The 22,916-nt window shown below is 42.3% G+C and overlaps 1 protein-coding gene across 1 annotated transcript; it reads right to left on the reverse strand.

Annotated features, from left to right (window-relative positions):
* Window positions 1–1,505: 1,505 nt before the first annotated feature.
* Window positions 1,506–12,924, reverse strand: ythdf2 (YTH N6-methyladenosine RNA binding protein F2). The gene is made up of 6 exons (XM_066672931.1): window positions 12,758–12,924; window positions 12,558–12,582; window positions 10,356–10,435; window positions 6,861–8,480; window positions 4,082–4,144; window positions 1,506–2,766 (listed from the first exon to the last, which is right to left on the reverse strand). Exons 1-6 carry the CDS (start codon window positions 12,782–12,784, stop codon window positions 2,743–2,745), a joined length of 1,839 nt encoding a protein of 612 aa, XP_066529028.1. The 5' UTR covers window positions 12,785–12,924; the 3' UTR covers window positions 1,506–2,742.
* Window positions 12,925–22,916: the final 9,992 nt, after the last annotated feature.

Consider the following 22,916-nt stretch of genomic DNA (forward strand, 5'->3'; position numbering starts at 1 on the left):
TGCTCTATGTAACTTCTGGAGCAGGGTAAGAAACTACCCCTTCTTCACACAACAGTGCTGTAGATGGAGCCCAGGAGCAAAACACCAAATCTTACCTTGCGTTGCTATAAACTCCAGCGTTGAGTTTTAATTGATGCTTTTCTGTTAATGTGACAGGTGAGTGCACAACAGAAAGTCACACACACAGGACGTAAACCTGTAAACTCCAGCGGAAACGATTTCCTTTATTTTCCAAATCTTGCCCTTTTGAGCAGTGTTTCATTTACTGCCCACGCCCCCCAGAGAAGCACACGGCTCTGAGTTTGACCAGGAACGATGATAATGTTAAAACAACAGGAAAAAAGCTGCAATAAATAGTTTTCACAGTGAGATCAGAACTTTTCCTTTCGACGTCTTTTGGGAGGAGGTTTTAGACTCTGACGTCTGGTTCCATTCACTAAAATTAAGTTCTGAAATTATCCAGAGTTGAGCATTTCACACTGAATCTCTCACGTCTTACACTCTTCAGAGCGGATCTGCTCAGCGAAGAAAGTGCATTTTCATAAAATCTCTATAGGACAAGCAAGTTTCCACAAACTCCCCCTTGTACCCAACCTCTCCTCCATCCCACAGGGGTTCGCACTCTGTGGCAACAAAGAGAGAGCACATGCGATTAGAACACACAGGCACAGCGCTCAGAAACTTGACGGGACTAAGGTCATTAGAGGAGCACCTGGAAACCCCATAAACTAAACCAAACAAAGATTTAACATTTGAATTATAAACAGGAAAAACAGAAGGAGCTGCCCATGAGCCAAAGGTCACTGTGTCTGAGACAGTGTTGTGTACAGGGTTTACAGCCCCTCTACCCTTGGCAACGATGCAGTGGAGCACCATACAATACTTAGGTCAGTGTGAGGCTTGTGATCCAGAATCAATCTTCACACCTTCATATCTGGCCTCTCTGCTGTTCTCAAGGATGTGTGCCATCAAATGTCCACACAAATATTCCAACTGCCAGTGTGGAGCCTTCCCAAAATAGCAGCTGCAGTTAACTGCCTGGTACCACCTTGATTTTAGAGGAAACGTGAGCAGCAGAATCCACACACCTCCGGGGACCTGCGGGTCAGATTGGCCCCCCCTGCATTCAGCAAAGCACAGATAAAACAGCTTCACCTCATTTACATAAACCCTAACAAAACCTGGTGCAAACAAACTTCTAAATTTGATAAAGGGTAAAAGACAAGACAGTGTTTTAATTATGAATAAACACAGATGTCCAAAAGTATCCAGACTGGTCCAGTTCACACAGATGGAGTGTTCACTGGTGAAACCTGCAGTGGTTCAATGAGAAAGCTGTGTATTCTACAGACACAGTGACATCTGGTTAGTACAACCTCCACTGTAAAGATCTTGTTTCTCTACAAAACATTTCTCATCATAACTTGGAATGACTGCAATGCGATACTCGTGCAGAACACATTCTACCATGCACAGTTTAACCCCAAACACAAGAATCAAGCACATTGTCTTTTAGCAGCTTTTTATTCCGCCACTGTTCAATGCCAGAAGTTTTTGTAGGACCCTTTAAATGCACCAACATTAACATACTACAGGAGGGGACGGGTGGGTGGAGTGCGCAGGCGTCTGAGTGAATGGAGCAAGGGAATGAGGGAGCAAGGGAAGATAAGGGTAGATCCAGGAGATTCGGGATGGGGTTAGTGTGCACGGCGAGGAATATTTTAGTCAAACAAGGGGAAAATGCACACACGTTCTGCTGAGTATACCACATTTATTTTGATGAACTGAGTAATAGAAAGAGAGGGTCCACGGCCCACCTCGATGCTGACTTTAGAAATGAAGAACAAACAGGAAAAAAGGGGAGAGGGGGACGGAAAAAAAAAAAAAAAAAAAAAAGGATGACATGAAGGATGTAGCCCATAGCAACTATTCTGTGTTGTTACTCTCCCCCCCCCCCCTTTTTTTTTTAAATAAGTCAAAGAGAAAAGGAGGAAAAATGGAAACGACTTCCATAAATGCGGCCTCCAGGTACCGCACACCATAAAAACCAAACGGATAAACTTAACAGTTCTGGGTTCCGCTCGTCCTGTCCATCTCTGACCGACAAGGAGGGGGTAAACAAACAAAAACAAAACAACCCTGAACATTCACTTTTCTTTTTCCACTTTTAAGGGAGAGACATCAGATTTTTACTGTGTTTTCCTTATTTTGGCAAAGACACTTTTGCACAGGCCACACCCCCCCACGACCTTACTCCGACAGGGGAGGTCTCTCCGAACAAAGAAACACCGTCTGCCACACAGACTGAAGCCAACACTAAAAAAAACTCTAGATTTTACGGAGGAAGAGGCCAAGCCTTGCTCTCGGACTAAAAACAAATGAGTTTTATATAAAAAAAAAAAAATTGGGAAGAGAGAACAAAACAACAAAAGTCAGGAGAAAGGAAGAGGCAGCAAAACTGGGATGGGATGAAAAAAGGAGGGAAATGGTCACCTAAGAATCCTATAGAATTAAGTCGTAGTCCTATGAATAATCATTTCTTTTTCTTTTTACTACAAGTTCAAAGTAAGTCTTTAAGTCAACAGAAATCAAGAGAAGAGTCTTCATTTAGGTTTTTTTTTCCTTTCATTCTTTTTTTCGTTTCGAATCCTCAGTTAAGTCTTTCCCCGGTGTAATCAGTGAAAAGATAAAGATGTACGGTGAGCAGGACCATGTCAGTCTTTTGCCCAAAGCAGAGGCCTTTTACTTCACACGTCCTTGACGATCCTGAGGAAAGAGCGAGAGACAAAAATCAGTAAGTCACTCAAACTCAAATCTGAGGGGGGGGGGGGGGGGTAAATAAAAATTAAACACGGTTTACAGTTGTTTTCACAAATTCAATCCAGAAAAGGTCTGGAGAATCAGGTCTCGAGATTTTACGGAGATGTTCCGTGTCAGATGTGTTCTCTCAGCTGGAAATGTTTCATGTGATTCATGCAGGGGGCGGAGACTGTGCAGCATGCAGGAGATACAGCACGATTCTCCGGAACTCCCCGGACTGTGCACTGGGGGCAGGGTAAAGTCCTCGGGAATGTCAAGGACCATATTACAGATGTTTGTGTTCACACACACAGCTCCTCCGGGTAAAGTCTAGAACAGTTCTGGGAGACTGTGTGGAGGAAAGTATCCAGAGAGAGGTATTCAGGCCTGTCCCATAAACCACAAGCACAATCTAGAATATGGTTTGGTGGAACATTAAACAATCTCATTTTTACAAGTTACAGAGAATCTTTAAACAACAACTTGTTACCACCCTCACATTCCCCTCTGCATCGAGGAGCTGAGAGCTTTGCTCACATACAAATCTCCAAATACCAATGACTGGGTTTTATCTATTGGCTTGGAGGAAAGCCCCCCGATTTGAGGTCTTCTGCTGCCTCTGTGGTGTTACAGAGGAAACAATTACGTTACTTCCACCAGAGCCCAAAAAAGGCTACTTTAATTTAGGATCTGTGGCTATAAGTGAGAGCAAACTACAGCTAAAGTCTCACGGTCCATGTTATTTTTACTTCTCTGCACACCCACTCAGCAAAACAAAACAGTGCAGCAGATATCACTGAGCTTACGAGGCACATGGCGTGCTAATGTTTTCCATATTTTATAAAGGCAGGGTACGAAGTGTACAGCCTAGAGAACTGCAAATAAACTTAATTATCCTCCCCAAAACCTCCTCTGTATTTAATGGTATGTTTTGTTGATTTGACTAATTTTAAACATTGCCTGCACACGTTTCTGCACATTTTATTGCATGATTCGGCCTGAGCAAACAGCACAGGGAACATTTTATACTGTGTTCCCAATATGTTTAAATTTAATAAAAACTTTAAGAACAGAAAAAGCTCATCTAACTTAAAAAAAAAAAATATATAAAAAGGAGGTGATTCATGCGACTGTAACTAACCACTAAATGACCTTACATTTCAGATTAGATTCAAACTGGAGTAATTTCTCTGAAGTAAGTGTTTTAAATGTTTTTTTGCCAAGTAGGTGATCACACCAGGATCAGAAATACTGATGAAGATATTTTATTATTAGGTTTTACCTGCAGTCTGTAGTGACTCCGGCTGGGGTTACTCGAGTATGGATCGCTGCCCTGCACCTCCACCTGCACAGGTAAAAACAAACACACAGCTGTAAACCTGCAGTAAAACACCAGAAAAACCTTAGAAAGAAATGTGTATAAAATCAAAGCAATTTAAAAGCAGAATGTACAGGAGTGTGAACATGAAAGTGCAGAAACTTTAAATTCTTAACTAGCGAAAGAAAAACAATAGAAAAAAACTCATCAGGGGTGGGATAAAAGAGCAATGTTCACTTATGTTGTTCAATGTTATGGAAATGAAGACTACACTTAAAGCTGGATATTTGAAGCCAAAAATTCAGCATTTCTCCGCTGACAGTAACACCCACTGGAGATACAGGATGCTGAAACTAAAGCCCCTTTCACACCTGCATAGTGATCCACAAATATTCCAGAACATTCTTCCCCAATGTCAGAGTCAGTGCATGTGAGAACAGAGTGGGAAATGTTTCAGTGTTTCTCCTGGAAATGCTGCACATGCTATGCCCCCACACCTAAAGCACGTGTTGCATCTCCAGCTGCAAGTGCATGTCTCTTGTGCGGAAATTTCCCACAGTGCGACGCATGTGTGAACAACAGCTCAGGTACATTTCCGAACCCGACACTCCGGAGTTTCTCTAGAAATTCTCAAAAGTTCATGTGTAAAACAGGCTTAAAGGTGCATTCACACTTGATTAATTCAGTTTGATTAAAAAAAAGTCTGATTTGACTCACTCTGGTGTCATTTATTTAAAGCGTCGAAATTGTTTAATTTTTTTCTCTTTTTTGATGCCTGACTAAAACACTAATATAATTTTCTGCTTTGGTCTGGAAAAAACTACAAGCCTAAATGCCCCTTAACAGCCAACTAACAAAGTACGATCAGAGCCCTTTCAAATTAAACACAGACAGAAAGAGAGAGAGCGAGGTTTATGGTGGAACCTCAATGATCCCTCTCAGTACCTTTATTCGGGAAAATAAAATGGGCCATATTTTAATTTAACTGTAGATTTTGAAGTCTAATTCATTTAATTTATAAATCCCATTTCAACTACAGACTTGTTTTCTGCTTACAAAATTTTGATTGGGAAAACATATAGACCCCTTTCCTCTGGAGAACGTAACAGGCCTTCAACATACTAAACTGCACCTTTCCACTACATGGTACCCACTCTACTGGACCACACCGGACGGTGTTCCACTCTCATAGCTCCCCACTGAAATGTATTTTCAACGTTGTCTCAAAAAACCCCTCTTGGACAATCAGCGCTCTGCAAGGTTTACAAGCCACGGTTTAGTCGGCTTGCTCTAAGCCACGAGACAACATGGACTAAACAAGAACCCGCTTCCAGGACCAGAGTTACCTGATGGAGAAGAGGAACGGATGAGTCAAATAGGAACCCTGCAGTGAGAAAGCCTTCACCATTTTTTTTTCTAAAAACATGGCTGGTCAATGACAACTAGCACAACTGGAGAGAAAGTGGACAAACTCATTTTTATGTAATCAGCGTTTTTTGCATTTTATCAGGTCAGCCAAAGCACGGCCACAGCTTTCAGCACAGAAACCGCTCTCAACTCTTATCAAATTTCCACAAAAAAAGTGACAATGTGGTGCTCACACTCAACACTCGTCAAACACCACATCCCACTGGGAAACTCAGAACAGCGCCATTTGTCCAGGGCAGTTCACCTCAGAGCAAAGTGATTTGTGTTTTAATGTTTAAATATTTAAAAAGAGAAAATTTGGAGTGCACAGAATGCTTCTGAAGTAATGGCCTTAAATCTCCAGAAATCCAAAACCTGTATTTTCCTAAAAGTGATGCTCTTTTCCCCTGAGGTGTAAAAACAGAAAACCCCAAAATGACCATCTGAATAGATGAAGGAAGAGTATACTGAACAATTCCTCCATTCTTTCTCCAACTCATCTGAGACATTTCTTCCACAACATTTATTTATTTCATTGCACCACATCTTTAAACTGATATTAAATCTCGTCATACAGTAAACAGGAATCCTTAAGCCTTACAGGAACAGGAAATCTTAAGCAGAACACTATAAAATTAAGGGGGGGGAAAAAAAAAAAATAATAAAAAAAAAAGGACACATATATACATACATACACACTGAACAGTGACCAGTTTAGCACTTTCGATCAACCCATCAGAAAGACATTTAGCTGTTTTAAGAGCAGAAAACAATCAAACCCAGACACAATCTATTCCCTGTATTTACTGATTTACATATTGCTCCCAGATAAAGTTTATGACCCCTGGGTTTAATCCTTAAACCTCCTGGAGCATTTAGAAAACATTTTCTATAAATTCCTTATGACAGTAAATGTAGTTCATTAAAAGGTAAACTGTTCTTGGTTTGACATATTTGACAATTTCTGTCAGAATCCCAGGGGAAAATTACCACAGCTGAGCCTCTGGAGGAAACCAAGCCATTTCTTTGCAAATTTACTAAACTTTCCTTAAGTGTTTTTCACAAAATGTGCCAACTTTCCTACACTCACAATTATCATTTAAACACAACCCCCCAAGTGTTATCTTTGATAACTGAGGAACAGCTAGGTATCACTTTCAAAACACTATATAAACACTTGAGTTTAGGAACCGAAGAGTGGAAATATGAGACCAATACACACGCTGGGACAACACTTCAGACCGATTTCCTGAAAGCTGAAGCACCACTGACCATGACGACATGCTTCAACAGAATCTTCTACAGTTTATTAATTGAAGATTTATTTCTTGTTTACCTTTTTCACACTCTCCTCCTCCTCCTGGCGCTTCTCGTAGTGAGAGAAGTCATCGAAGATGGAGGTGGTGTGTTTGTAGCCGGCGATGATCTTGAGCACCTGCCGTGCTTTCTCGAGGGGAACCTCCTGTGTGTCACGCGAGTTGGTCACAGGCTTGTTCTCGTTGTTTTCCAGGCGGATGTGCCGCAGCTGGCTGTTGGGAACGTCCTTGACAAAGATCCAACGCACGTCAAAGCGCCCTTTCCACTTGTCCTGCGACCAAACGCCAGCACAAGTATTGTAGTCCACTGGCGACCGCATCTCCGCCACGCCGCAGAAGTGGCCGCTTCCGTTGACGCTGAAGAGCAGGTAAAGCGGGCCTTTCGCTCCCAGGGAACGGTAAGCCGCGTCCAGACGCTTGTTTCCGTGCTCCGTGCTGCACCACACGTTGTACTTGATGGAGCGGTGTATGTCATCTTCTGAGTAGCTCTTGATGATAAAAACGCGACCCTGCTTCAGGTTCCAATCAAATTCCTTCGGGTTGTAGTTGTTCACCAAACGGAGCTTCTCAAGAACCGGATGAGGCTCCAACGGCACAGAAAGACCACCCATCCCAGCGTTGGGCGGCGACTGTCCAGGTCCAGCCCCTGCGCCACCCACTGCATCGCCAAATCCGTTGGCACGGTTGCGTGGGGGGATCCAGCGGGTCGGCTGAGCTTGCTGTTGAGGAGCTGGAGGAGTCGGGCCTTGAGAAAGCTGAGGATGTTGGACCAGGTTTTGCTGGCCATTGGGATGTTGTGGATGCTGCAAAATCTGACCGCCCGGGGTCAACAGCTGTCCGTTGGTCATGGGAAGCTGTGGCATGCCCCCAGCCATGGTGCCAGGTTGAGGAGACGCCTGATTGGGTGGCTGCCCATTAGCAGGCACGGTCGTTTGCTGAGGAGTCGCCGCTTTGGGCATCGCCCCCTTGTTATCCCAAGTCCCAATATCCATGTTGTGTTTTATTGGCGGTGGTGGAAGGTTTGTTCCTCCGAGACCCTTGGTCTTGAGCTTGGGTTGGGGTTTTGCCGGTTTGCTGGCGATGTCAGCCCACGATGCCACTTTCGCTGGGGGGATGGAAGCCGCGGGCATGGCAGGAGCTGCCGAAACTTGCCCCAGAGGGCCAGACCCGACAACTTTAGGTGTCATATCGCCCCCTGGGGGACCCAACTTCAGCCCTGCCATGCCCTGGTCTAAACTATTCATCCCTACTGCCTTGTTGAGGGGCTCGTTGGCTGCAAACGGGGTCTGTCCATCGATGACCGCACCTCCTAGAGAGCTTGGCGCATAGGCGTAACTCTGAGTGGACTGTCCCTGAGAGCTGCTGCTCCCCCAGGCAGAGAAGTCGATGCCGCTGGGGAAGAAGTTGAAACCGTGCTGGCTCAGGAAAGGGTTGCTCCCCAGTGCCCCCGACTGACCAAACATTGCATCCGGGAGAAAGTGATGCTCCCCGTTGCTAAGCTGTCCATAAGAGGCCAGGTAAGGCATCGGGGGATCGCCACCGGTGGACCATGCCGCTTCATTCAGCGAATATGTGAATCCTATGGAGGGGCTGTAGTAGCTGGGCATGTAGGAGTCGGACATGGCCGTATAGGCATTGCTCTGTGAAGGACAAAAACATTAATCTTTAGTTGTTTTGGGTTTACAAATAAATATATATACATGTACATAAGTGCTGTACAACATTGCAACTTTCCACGCCCCGCCCCACCCCACATTTTATAATTATTCACCCTGACAGTGACCTGTGTGCATCTCAGCATAAACCATAAGTACAACTCTTCTGTTTACTGAACAGGACGTTCCTCCCTCATCCACTTTTTACTGTGATGGGTGTTATTTATGGTCAGTATCTATCCATCCCTCCCTCTCATACATGAGGACTGACCTACAGTTACGCAGCAACTCCCTTCATTTTACTACATATCCAAAGAAACATCACTCTGGCTGCTTTCTTGGACTTGATTCCAGTGACACTTCCTATGTTAGCACTGAATTAAAATTAAAGCCAATTGAGGAGCCCATGCACATTTACTTTTGATTTGGTCAAATCCATCAATTATGCATAACTAATTAGGCTTCTGTCATTTCACACCACTTTTATACATTTGAGGTGTTATTTTGCCTTTACAATGAGGAAATCCTTCCTGTGGCGTAGTACACACAATCAGAAAGAGTGAACAAGAGAAAAATGAAGTGTGTTTAGAAATGAGATCCTTTAAAACAAGATAAACTGTGCTTTTATTTCAGAATAACAAATCATAAAATGCATATCAGAGGGCATCAAAAGCTGGACACAGTCCTGTTTTATAATCATATAATAGATTTGCTCCACACACTTCACAACCTACTGATGAATTTTACCAGATACACATTTCAGAGAAAACTAAGCATGCAAACTATGGGTCTTATGGGTCTATACCCGACAGGGACCCTCCCAATGGCGTGGTCTTGTCTAAGCAGACTCAGAGTGGCTGTGTTTTTAGCCTGGGCATATTTACACATCAGCAATCAGCCCCATGTGAGAGGGAGAAAAACACAGTGGCACAGATTCACTACAAAGAGATGCAGCATTCCTTTGACAGGAGGAATACTGGCCCCTTTATTTCCCCACTGTGTCCCATTTTTCCCCTCATAAGAAAGACCACCCAATAGCATCACTGAGTCATGAGGGCAGACGGGCTGCTGCATCCTGTTATTTATTTATTTTTTATTTTTTTAAAAGATGAATTTGATTCCATCGAAATTACAACAAGGGTGCACATTCATGTGTACCAGAGAAAAGATGGGGTCGAAAGGTATTATCTGTATTATGCTGTCCATATTAGGCCATAACTTCTAATGTTATGCTTAATATAATTAGCACAATAAAATCTATTTCTCTTCATAAAAACTACTTCATCCATTTTTCATAGAAACAAGAGCTGGTTACTAAAAAAGGTACAGAGTCTGTGCAAAGGACTGCTCTGAAAAGGACAAGACGTTTATCATGTCTTCTTTCAGCAAAGTAGTTCACAGAAAACTGAGAACATAAACTTAACTAAAGCTTCTCTAAACATTATCCAACACTGTAACATGCAAAATACAGAACCAATTGAGATATTTAACGTTTAAAACCCAGCCTTTGTCTCTGCACCTTTTCCCCCACAAATTACAAAGAGTTATGTACTGAGGGGTAAAACATCATCACAATCAGAACTCCCCACCCACCACCTGCCACTAAAGATGCGTTTAAAGTTACCTCACCATCATATAAACACAGTTTATTCCTTCAATGCTTTGGAAACATTTCTGTGCACTTTCTGAACTGTTGACGGACAATAACATGACAAAAAACACATTGACAGTGCATTCAACTCGGGAAACAAAAGCACTGTGACCAGGGCGCAATTAGGGAGGATAATAGGCAATGAAAGAAGGGCTGGGACAGGTGAGTCTCTGAGCTCCCTCTATTGTCTGGAGTGTAACAGGACCTACCTGTCTGGGCTGAGCGTTCAGATAAGGTTCAAACTCATCATCATTTAGAGTCTCCTTTTGGGTAACAGCTCCGTTTTGCACTGAAAGGTAAAAATACATAGATGTCAGACCACACAATTTTATGATAAGTCTGTAAAAGAGTTACACAATCTACAATTGTTTTTCTGCTACCTGCAGTAAACAATTTTTATTTATTTAACATCAATTGGTTTAAACATCTGGAAAATAACTAAACATAAAATAAAGATTGTGCCAAAACCTCTCCAGACCCCACATTTTGCGTTTTATGCGTAAACCCAAAATCAAGGCAAACAAGCCTTTGCCTTAAGTGCATCATAGACAAGTTACCTCATAAGACTGACTTCCCAAATTTCTATTTGCGGCTTATCAAAACCTCTACCTGCTGTGGTTTCTTTCTTCCTCTTCTAAAAGTTCACTTAAGGGCTACAAGTGAAACGACATACCAACAGCTAAAGACACACGGCAGAGATTAAATCTCTATGCTTCGTGACCTTGTCACAACTGACCTGAGGTTTCACTCAATTTTAGACCAGTCTGATTTTAAAAAAGTTGTACTCTACAGTCCCTGTGCCAACAGACACTGGACAGATGAAGATGTTCCCCTGCAGCACTAGAATTACTCTGTATTTAAATCCCACATCTGTCCTACTCAGTTTGTTTTTAGGAAATGAAAATTTGCTAGTCATTGTTTTACTGAAGCAAAAATACTTTCAGTGGAAGATTAATTAAGGCACGTCACACACTGGATCTGGCAGAAAGCCTCAGACAAATAGTTATTAAAGCACGTAACAGCATCTTGTACACAAACAAATCTAACGTTTGTAAAAGGTGAAATCACACGTACAACACTGACTTATGACATGTGGTTTTAAAGGAGTTTAAATAATGAAGACTAAGGCATGTGAAATATGCAGTAGTATGTAAGACACTCAGGAGAGTTTTCAAAGTTGTCCCCTCAGCCCATAAGCAACGATAACAAATATTTAAGATGTGACCCATTCAATGTATTTTTTAATGTTATAATAAAAAAAAGCCCAATAAGAAAGATAGAAGAGGGTGACCATGTCCTACATGTTAGGGACATAGGCTGGAGACAGAGGTCGATGTTTAGAGGCTTTGTACCAACAGGGAGTAAAGGAACTTGGGTTTCTCCTCCCTTAACATCCACAGCAGAAAGGCCTTTCAGCAAGACTCCCTCCTGCACTGGAGATGTCTGCCTGCTGCTCCACAAAGCAGGATTTCTCCGTTAGACTGTCCAGTAAGACCCTCTCTCATGTTTGATGTCTATTTCTATTGGACAGGCTTGGGTTTAAGTTATCTGGCTAGACTAAGATATATCCTGCTTTGTTTATTATGGAATATATTTATTACATGAAAACAGCCATTATTCCTTAAAAATGGGCATAAATTGTTTTCTTATCTTTGTTCAGAAAAGAGTAAAACACATGGGTGGTCGAACTTCAGTATAAAATTATGTAACATGTACTTGTGACATCACAAAAACAGCCTGCTGAAAACAGGTGTTTATATCATATCTGGATCACATGTCCTGCGAGTTAAAATGCCCGTATTTACACTAATGTTTCACTTAAGCTCCTTTATTTTATAATAAAGCAGTGAATTCCTAGAGTCCTGTGGTTATTGATACTTTAACACCGCGGCCTGAGGCGCTCACCACGCCGCTCCCGCTCAGCGCTCACCTCACACAACATTATTATTATTTATAACAGAATTAAAGACTATTTCCAATCTCTAATCCGTCATGTCCTCCTCTATTGATAACTGATAACGTCCGAGAAAACACGGGGCAAAAATTCGCTTCGCAGCTTCTTGTTCGAATTCTCCACTCCACCTTAAATAGTGCAGCGCTTCCATTCCACTCGGGTGCCTCAGGCTTCTTTTAAGGTGGAACGGAAAATTTGAACAACACCCAGCCCTCGGACTGGTTTTAACAAGCGTCTCGGCGACACAGAAACCACATCGGAGTGTTGCAGTATTCTTTAAAATCGCTACTGACCACAGCTGGAACTGAGCTAAATGCCTATTTGAATTAAAAACGCGACAAAATCAGAGCTGAGGCCTAGAGCTAACGTCAGGCTAGCATTAGCATGGCACGCGCACCGCAAAGTTTCTAACAGAGCTTTAAAATGAAAAGATATAGAGGAATGATTCAGTTCTTACCTTTGTTCCCTTGGCCTTTCGGTCTCTGGATTGGGTCCAGGTGATTCATGAAGGTTTGAGTTATGAGAGGGAAAAAATAAAATAAAAAAAGTAAAATATATTTCTGTGTTAATGTGTCTGTGTTATACTGAGGGCCTACGCGGGGATTTTTTTTCCTTTTCCTTTTCCCTAATAAATGTTCACAATCTGCCTCTCTTTACCTGTTCTAGAAGGCTGCTGGCTGACATTTCTCTCCCCCCGCTGTTTATTTAAAGCTCGTTTCTTTCTGTAAGTCCGTTTTTATTCGGTTAAAGCTCACTCTGCGATTCTCCCTCTTTCACAGCTTTTAAGGTTCCACCACACAATGGCGGGATGAGTCTCCTTTCCACACCCGTTTTCCGTCAAGTCCCGCCCTTGCAGTTTTGTGATTGGCTGCTCCGTAATAATTATCCCGCCTTTTCCACTGTGATTGACTGGCGAGTACAGAGCTCCCTCGTCCTGCGCTGGGATTGGTCAATAGTACTTTTTTCCCTCATTACTTCAGGCTATACTACGTAAGTATGACCACAGGAATGAAACCACAATTTAAAAGTCCCCTCCGGTAAATCGATTAACGCCCCCAAAATGCATCTCTGTTCATTATAATTACGTACCTATTAATTCTGACACATTTTGTATCAAGTCATTTCCAAGTGAAAATTATGTAATGCCTTAAAAAGTGGCCGAGATGCAAGTCTTATAATGTGCCTTCGTTTAGTACTTGGAGATCTATGAATGCAAATAGTCCCAGCCCGTCTACACTTTCCCGACCGCTGTTTGCCCCGTCCGGGAGGATTACAGGACTGGTTACTTAGGTTTGTGACATTGGAAACCCTGAATCGATGAATTCGCTCATTAAAGACTGTTATGCGACGAGGGAGCAAGACTCACCCTGAGTCAGCGCCCTAATTCCAACGCCAGTATCAACGCCGTAAGAGAACTGCAGGTGGCCCAGATGTGGGCAAGTCATTCATTGGTTTGGTCTGTTCTGGTATGTCTGTCTGTCTGTCACACACACACTTGCCCAGATGTGGGCAAGTTATTCACTGGTGTCTCTCTCTCACACACACACAAGCCAAGGCAGTGGGAGAAGGACAAGGTGAACTAACAACGCCCTCTGCTGTTGAGCTGCCACTGGGGCAACCCGCATTTCTGCCATATTGTCCTCTGAGCTGTGGTCTGAGGGATTCTACACAAAAGTCTCTAGAGACACACAGAGCTGGAGAGATAAACACAGAGACAGAGGCACAGAGCTGGGGAGATACACTCAGAGACAGAGGCACAGAGCTGGGGAGATAAACACAGAGACAGAGGCACAGAGCTGGGGAGATAAACACAGAGACAGAGGCACAGAGCTGGGGAGATAAACACAGAGACAGAGGCACAGAGCTGGGGAGATACACTCAGAGACAGAGGCACAGAGCTGGGGAGATAAACACAGAGACAGAGGCACAGAGCTGGGGAGATAAACACAGAGACAGAGGCACAGAGCTGGGGAGATAAACACAGAGACAGAGGCACAGAGCTGGGGAGATAAACACAGAGACAGAGGCACAGAGCTGGGGAGATAAACACAGAGACAGAGGCACAGAGCTGGGGAGATAAACACAGAGACAGAGGCACAGAGCTGGGGAGATAAACACAGAGACAGAGGCACAGAGCTGGGGAGATACACTCAGAGACAGAGGCACAGAGCTGGGGAGATACACTCAGAGACAGAGGCACAGAGCTGGGGAGAGAAGCGGAAATGAATACGTCCACACTGGGACCACTGGGCTTGAACACTGGGAGTGCCTAAAATCAAAATAAACCCACCCACTTTTGACATGAGGAGGTGCAAACAGAGATTTCAGGGAGAAAGGAAAGCACTGTAGCGAAGTAAGCATCTGTTTATTAACATCATACAGTGTTTGTCCAAACACCACTAATGCCAACAAAATCCAACAACACACACTGACAGTCCAATAATATCATTCATGGGTGGTTTCCCAGAGAAGGATGAAGCCTAGTCCTTGACTGTATCCTCCTTTCAAAGGAAGATCAAAATTTAAAATGCTGTATAGTCCAGGGCTAGGCTTAATCCCCGTCTGGGAAACCACAGCAGTTTACTGACTACTCTGGAAGCAGAATTGCACTAATTTTCCCAGACGCTGTCATTCAAAGGAGTTTGATGTGAGACAGTTGATTGCCGAGAAACTTCTGCAGATTTCTTTACAGTGGCAGTGATATGAACCAGATGTCTCCACATCTTATTTTTATTCTTTTTTGCATGCAACATCTTATTTGTTGTTGAAATGAAACGAAGTGACTAAACAAACACATTTCTACAGTCAGGCATGTGCTTACAAGGGCATAAACATTAGCAACTCCTCAGTCTTCACTCACTCCGCTGTGGTTTCGAGTCTCACCTCACCATCCTGATTTCACCTCCTATGGTTTTGAGGGGGCGGCACGGTGGCGCAGCAGGTAGTGTCGCAGTCACACAGCTCCAGGGACCTAGAGGTTGTGGGTTCGATTCCCGCTCCGGGTGACTGTCTGTGAGGAGTTGGTGTGTTCTCCGGGTGCTCTGGTTTCCTCCCACAGCCCAAAAACACACGTTAGTAGGTGGATTGGCGACTCAAAAGTGTCCGTAGGTGTGAATGTGTGAGTTGCCCTGTGAAGGACTGGCGCCCAATGATTCCAGGTAGGTTCTGGACCCACTGCGACCCTGAATTGGACAAGTGGTTACAGATAATGAATGAATGGTTTTGAGGGTCCTTGGGGAATGAAATCAGGACGGGGAGGTGAGATTTGTCACTGCACCATGTTTCAGCAGTGACAAAAAAAAACCCTGATGTGACGAATTTCTATTTTAATTCATCCGAGAACTTATATTTACATTTCAGCATAGCTGCTTGAGATGAGGGTAGGTACATGAGCTTTGCCTGATGTAAACTAGGACTACTGACGTGCAGACTGACCAATTAACTGTTTACAGAGAAGGTTATCGACCAATAACGATAGCTCTACAGTCAGACCGTCCAATCCGAAGATTTTAGGCTACTTCACCACGCCCCCTTCTCACTCAAGCGAACCAATCGGAGTAGGGGAGGGCGGGACTAGTTTGTGAACGAAACGCTTCTCGAAGTTCTGTGTAAGCTCTAGAAAAACAAAATCCCGGACGTTTGTGTAATTCCGCCCGGACATTTTTTTAAGTCTAAAAAAGAGGACATGTCCGGGTAAAAGAGGACGTCTGGTCACCCTAAATAAATTGAGGATATTTTAATACTGCTCCATACTAGCTTCCAAGGTTCATCGCCTAGACTAATTACGTTTCACCAACACTCCCTAAAGAACTCTGAATGAGCTCAAACAGTTTAGATCAATTGCTGATAGTTTGATTAAAAAAGGTAAAACCTGGTTGTGCACTATTGATTCAGAATATGCATTTTTTAACAGATTCATTTTTATGAACTAAATATATGTTTATCATCATATGGTTTTGATCACTTGTACATATGTGGTCTGTTCCAAAACCTAGTGGGCTGCCTATGAAGGCACTGACTCCGTAGACAGCTGTTTAAGTAGACAATGGTCGTCTGAGGCAGATTATTGAGACGCCTCAGTTAGAGAAAACTTGCGTCTTGTCTTGTACCTGCCCTCCGCATGCAACCGGTGTTTTTTTAACCTCAGTGGCTAGTGTCCTATGGAGTCAAAAAGGGTCAAAAAGATTTTGAGTTTGTAAAACAATACTCACAAATGTAACGGACTTTGTAACTGCGTTTGAGCAACTACATACACGTAAAACAAAAATCCACAAATGTATTGGAATGCACAAATGTTCATTACATTCTTTTCTCCAGAAGGAGAGGGGGATCTCTGTAATCTTTCATTATACAACTGTGGAGAATACAAAGTCATTACAAAACAACAACAACAACAACAACAATAATAATATAAATTCACAAATATGAAAAAAAGATTTGCATTTGTAAATCAAGTGTCGTGAATGTGTGAATCAGTACCTTCTCAAACGGCTTAAAATGTTCACTGGAAAGAACCAAGGTTCCAATAATCAGGAACGGAACCGGTTCAAGAACCGGAGTTCATTTGGTGGAAAAGCGCTATGGCTGACAGAAACAAATCAATGATTCAATGATTCCGACTGGTTAAACCAACCTCACGATCTGATTGGTCCAGCTAAAGCTTTCTTATTGGTCCATCAATTGGCCGTCAAAACAAGGTCTTAAATCCGCAACTGCGAAAAGAGATTCGCACACGCAGCAGAGAAGGCGAATATGTGGATTTTTTCCACCTCATTCAAAAACTCCCACGGTCACATTTGGAACCTTAAAAAGGTTGCTCTTGCACTTTTTAAGCCGTTTGAGAAGGTACTGATTCACCCATTCACAACATTTGATTTACAAATGCAAATCTTTTTTTTTTTTTTTTTTTTTACAGATTTGTGATTTTAAGTTATTATTGTTGTTGTTTTAAATCTGTGCATTCCAGTACATTTTAGTTTTGCGTGTTTGTAGTTGTTCAAAAGCAGTTACAAAGTCCGTTACATTTGTGAGTATTGTTTTACAAATTCAAAACCTTTTGGACCCTTTTTTGACTCCATAGTGTAGCCTCCGCGTTTCAGCGCAGTGGATTCTAATCTTCCAGTGATTTTCGCGATTTAAAGTGTTTTTGCTCTGGAAGAAGAGCGAAGAGTTCTTGGGTTGCATCCTGGGATTGCCTTCGCGGTTAAGAAAGGGTTTGATGCTGCTTTAAATTCGGACAAATTAAGATATCTTACTAGACATCATAATGAGGTATCTAAACAGCCTACGTGTCAGGAGCGGGCTTACTGTGACGTAAATGCTCTCTAGTTAGACCGCTCACTAGATTTTGTCTAGTGTGTCAGCATGTGGATTTAGAGAAAATACAAAGACAATTAATATCTAAATTGTCTTCTCACACATTCAATCGTCTGATCCAATTACTCAGTTAAACATGCATATAAACAAAAATGACAAACGTAAATAAATATATAAAAGTCAGTCACTGTGGTTTTATAGCGCAACAAACCTTGAAGATGTTTCAGTCTGTTGTTGCAGTAAAGCAAGGATGTCTGAAAAATAAATATATTGATGCAAAACACATTAAAGCTTGTAAAAGAACTCTCTCAATGCTGTTTTGACACTGTATACATTGCCAACACTTTATATCAGAAACCCTTCTTTAACTCCACTTTTCTGGTGTACAGTTAGAGACTATAGCTCATCTGTTGATGTGTGATAGTCTGTGATCGCCAGAATCAGTTTCTGATCACACAGCTGCAACTGTCCAGATGTTTTTGATTGGAGAAACCCTCTGAATCCAGCCATGACATTCATGTATATAAAAACCTCAATAACACCACTGTGACTAATACATTTCTAACAATACCATAAACACTACTGGGAATGTCACCACAAACACCACCTTCAACATGACCATGAAAACCATTCTGAACACTGTTACGAAACACCGTCTTGAACACCAACATCATCATCACCACCACTGTCAACACCATCATGAACAACATCATCAACACCATCATGAACAACACTGTCAACACCTGAGAAAGGAGAACCAATGGTGGTTTCTTTCCACTGTCGGATGGGGTAGAGTGACGAATCATACAGCAACAGATGGGCTACAGTGAGTAATTGCAACTCTACAAAATAGCCACAAAGTAGCTACAAGCTACATACACCTGCTGTAATGACAACACCACCTATAGCGCCTAGAGGCTAAGGGAGGTCTTACAGTAGCTCTCAACATTACCTGCATAAAGAGAAAGTGACACAATAATGCCTCACATCATAAAGTTATTTAAAATCATTTTAACACTCAACATCTGGATCTTTAAGAGGTGGACATTTGGTTAAATTCACTGTCACTGTGAATAACTCTGACTTTGTAGGCTTTTGTACAACAGAGATCAGATCAGATCTTAACATTAATTATGGACACTTGATAAACGGGAGGACATCCCCTTTAAATCTTGGTCTAAGTGTGTTGTGATGTGGTCTATTGTCCAGTAGATGTCACTTTAGTGTGTGTTCCTGAGCCATGCACGGATTAAAGTGTGTGAGGTAGAAGAGTGAGAAAATGAGAAAATATTATGGTTGTGAGAAAATCTAATATCTGTAGTGTATCTCCTGGTGGTGTATGACAGTGTTTACTGGGGTTGATTATGAGCTGGTTTTCTGAATCTACTCTATATTCTCAGAATTAAAGGTACAGTACAGGAACATTACTGTCAATAAAGCTACAAACAGTTTAGTGTGTCTTTAAAGGTTTAGCAGTGGTGTTAAAGTCCAGTTGTGTTCATTACATTCTTTTCTCCAGAAGGAGAGGGGGATCTCTGTAATCTTTCATTATACAACTGTGGAGAATACAAAGTCATTACAAAGCCACAGCTTTACATCTGCACTGAAAGAATGGAAGAAAGCAGGAAAGAAAGAAAAATCAATGGAAGAGACTTTTAATCATCTTTTCATTTGTTCTGCCTCTACACATCTCTCCATGAAGCTGTGTGTGTGTGTATAACTCATTCCTGGGGACATGGGCACAACAAATAAATAATGTAGAAATGAATAATGAAGAAAAAGATTGGAGAAAAAACCCCACAAATTTCTATTAACATCAAAGCCACAGTAACATCCACCAATCAGAGCACAGCAGATTGACATCATCAGACCCTGGTCCTGCAGTGTGTTTCCCCTGTGGCCATCGGTGTGGAGACTGTACGTGGTCAGACAGAGACGTATCTTTGGGATGAGGTCCAGGACACCCCCCCTCCCTCCAGTGTGAGACCCCACTCCCCTGCCCCCTCCCCCCCACAGTCATGGGGTCCTCTGACAGGTGGTGTTTATATTTAAACCACGAGAGGGGTGATCTCAGCGGAGTGTTCCACTGAGAGATGAGTGACCCTGGGGGGTGACGTTACCCTCCTCTCACTGCCAGGGGTCTTCAGGACACACACATCTGTCACCCCCCACCCCTCTATCTTGTAATCGGTGAATTCAGTGGGTTTTCGTGGACACAGATGTGAAATGACTTAGTGTCCAATGCCAGGTGTTGGACAGAGAGCGGTAGAGCTACCGGAGGAGTGAGAAGTTTCTGCACGGGAACAGAGCTCTGTCTGACAGCTCTGGGATCAGCTGGAGTGAGGCTCAGAATTAATCAAAGAACACCAGGAATCTTCCCACATTTAGTGTGAAGTCTGTCCAGAAGAGGAGAGGCTCATACTTGGGGGCATTCCTGTAAAAAAAAAAGCAGCAGAAAAACACTATGTTATATACATATTTCATTCTGTGCAACATCACGGCAAATTCACCACAAAACACTCTTGAAGAGAATTCAGAAACCGAGGAGACGGTCTTTTAAAACAACTAGTCATTACTGTTTATAAAGCTGCAGTGTGTTACACACTCAAAAGGCCATTAAGTTAGAGGTTTAAACATTTCACTGAGCTAGCTGTGTAATGAATGCAGCATCTGTGAACCTGCATCTTGTCCCTTTCCATGGCCAAGACGCCTCTACTCTGGAGAACCCAAGCTGAATCTGTTATATCTGTGTGGGGTTGTGTGTGCCTGCTGAGCTGGACATTACAGATATGTAGGGTGTAGATCACGGAGGGTGGATCACATGAAGAAGGTGAGGTCAGTTCTGGTTCAGTCCGGTAATAAACCCTCGTCAGACTGCAGTAGATTTTACACTAAACGTATTACTCGCGTCTCTGTGGAATTTTAAATTGTTGGTTGGACTTTCCCTTCATGGTGGAGTGGCAGATTGATAAAGTGAGCACTAGAGCTCATTGCTGAGATTCTGTAACTCTCACACCATCCCACTCATGTGGAATCGGATAATCTCCTCTCTCCATAACTCACTCTCTCTCTCACTTTCTCCGGGTAACCTGCAAACTACTGCTGTTTATCCATGTGACATGACAGCTCTCTCTCTCTCTCTCTCTCTCTCTCTCTGTCTCCGACACTCCACACACACACACATGCACACACTTGTACTACAGGAATGTTTCACAGCGAGGTGATAATCTTGTGCTCCCCCTCCACTGTATGACATCACTCTAAGCTCTGTGGGTTCAGGAGGAATGTGGCGCCCATATCCTCTCGACCCGGCGCATGCTGCCCATTTGATGCTGTTATATTTTTATAAAAGTGTCAGAGTACTGGGTTTGGGCCTGGACACGGGGAGCGATGTCAGCTGGGGGGCAGGCCATATATGAGCTATGTTGGGGATTTATTAAAGTGTCAACTATGTGAAACACACTTGTTTTCAAGCTGCAGTGTGTCAAGGGTTACATTTCTGGGTTATGTGACTGATTAAACATTAAATACGGAAATAAAAAGCTGATTTGCTCAGTAACCTCAAGATGCAGCAGCTCAGACGAGACGGGTGTGCCGGTTTCCTCCCACGGTCAAAAACATGTTAGTAGGTGAATTGGCGATTCAAAAGTGTCTGTAGGTGTGAATGCGTGAGTGTGTGTCACCCTGTGAAGGACTGGTGCCTCCTTCAGGGTGTGTTGTGCCCAGTGATTCCGGCCCCATTGCGACTCTGAACTGGATAAGCGCTTACAGACAATGAATGAATGAATGAATGAGGAATTCTGGGTGAGTCAGATTATTATGTGAAATTATCATTAAAAAATGTAAACCACTCCCCCTTAACCACAACACCGTTTGGAAGATTCATAAATGAACAAAGAGAGAGAGAGAAAGAGAGGGAGGTTGTTGCTGGGAAGACTGTGTGTGTGTGTGTGTGTGTGTGTGTGTGTGTGTGTGTGTGTGTGAGCAGTAATAGCTGTGGTTGGCTCTGGTTTTAAATTCTGTGTGTGTTTGGCCAGAAGCAGCTGTGTGTAATGCTGTGTATTTGTGGGTGTCGGTGTGCTTTGCATCACCCAGCCTGTCAAATAACACATACACCCACACTAAAATGATAATAGTTTATTAGAAACAGAGCATAAACCCCAGATTACTCCCAGTAAACTGACAGTAATGGTCTTTAGATCACTGTGTTACTGATCAGAGTCACAATAAAGGATGGTTGTTTAGGAAGTAAATATGAATGGCTGAAATATAAATGAGTAACTTAATATTTCATAGTAAATAAAATCCTGTTAAATCTAGAGTTTCTGGACATTTTTAAATTATTGTTTTTATATTCACAAATATAAATATATTAATATACAAATATATTAAATCGCTAAATTACTATGATATTTACTCTAAAGTAAATTAATTTCATAATTCAGTAATTTACCTACATTTTCCATCAAATAAACTTAATTTTGAATATAAACTGCAATAAAATTAATAATTTCTATATGTTTAAAGTGCTTTAGCTTGTTACAAATGCAATAAAAATGAATTAAACACATCCCGGATTTAACCCATTTAAACTGAGTATTTAAAAATAACTTTAAATATTTTACTTAAGCACAGGGAGAACTCAAACTTTATGACTGTGTGTGTGTGTGTGGTGTTGATTTGATGTTATTTTAAAGCTGTGTGGAATGAAGAAAAGTCTAAAAACATTTAGAGGTGATGCAGGGGTCAGTTGTAGCTCGGCTGACATTTCCTCATTTGGCTCAGACACACACACACACACACACACACACACATGTGGGCATAAACAGTACTTTGTAAACCCTAATGTTCAAAGTAATTAACTGGACTGAGTGATTCTAACTTAAATATAATGAAAAGTTTCACTCAATTAAATAATTCAATTATTTTCAACAACTTCTTATTTTGAGCTTGTGAAACTGTAAAGTTTAGACTGAACTGAGTCCTGTTTGTGGTTTTAAGTAAAAATAGCTAGATATGAGAGATTTAACTGAACTCAAATGTTATGACTTTATGCAGCATGATGTCTGAAGTTTTCAGACGGCGTATGGTCTGGGTTTCACTGCTTTAAGTGAATAGGGCAGGTTCATGTGTTTATTTCAGGTTCATATTTATTTCAGTGCAAGGAATGGTGGCCCAGCAGGTAGAGTCTCTGTCACATAGCTACATGGTCCTGGGGCTGTGGGTTTGAGACTCGCATCGGGTCACTGCCCTGAGGAGTTTGGTGTTTTCTCCCACAGTGCAGAAACACACGTTGGAAGGTGGACTGTGCAGGAGTGTCCATAGGTGTGAGTGTGTGCTGCCCTGTGATGGACTGGCACCTTAGCACAGACACTGAATCAATTTATGGTTAAATTAGTTAATAATTCTTAATATTATTGAGTAGCAGAAATGCATATGTTTTGAGTTGTATCAAGCATTCAATGAAGCTGTAGACAAGTAAGCATACTTCTGACATTTG

This window comes from Hoplias malabaricus, chromosome 1 (assembly GCF_029633855.1).
Source record: "Hoplias malabaricus isolate fHopMal1 chromosome 1, fHopMal1.hap1, whole genome shotgun sequence".
In the NCBI taxonomy this organism is placed as follows: Eukaryota; Metazoa; Chordata; class Actinopteri; order Characiformes; family Erythrinidae; genus Hoplias; species Hoplias malabaricus.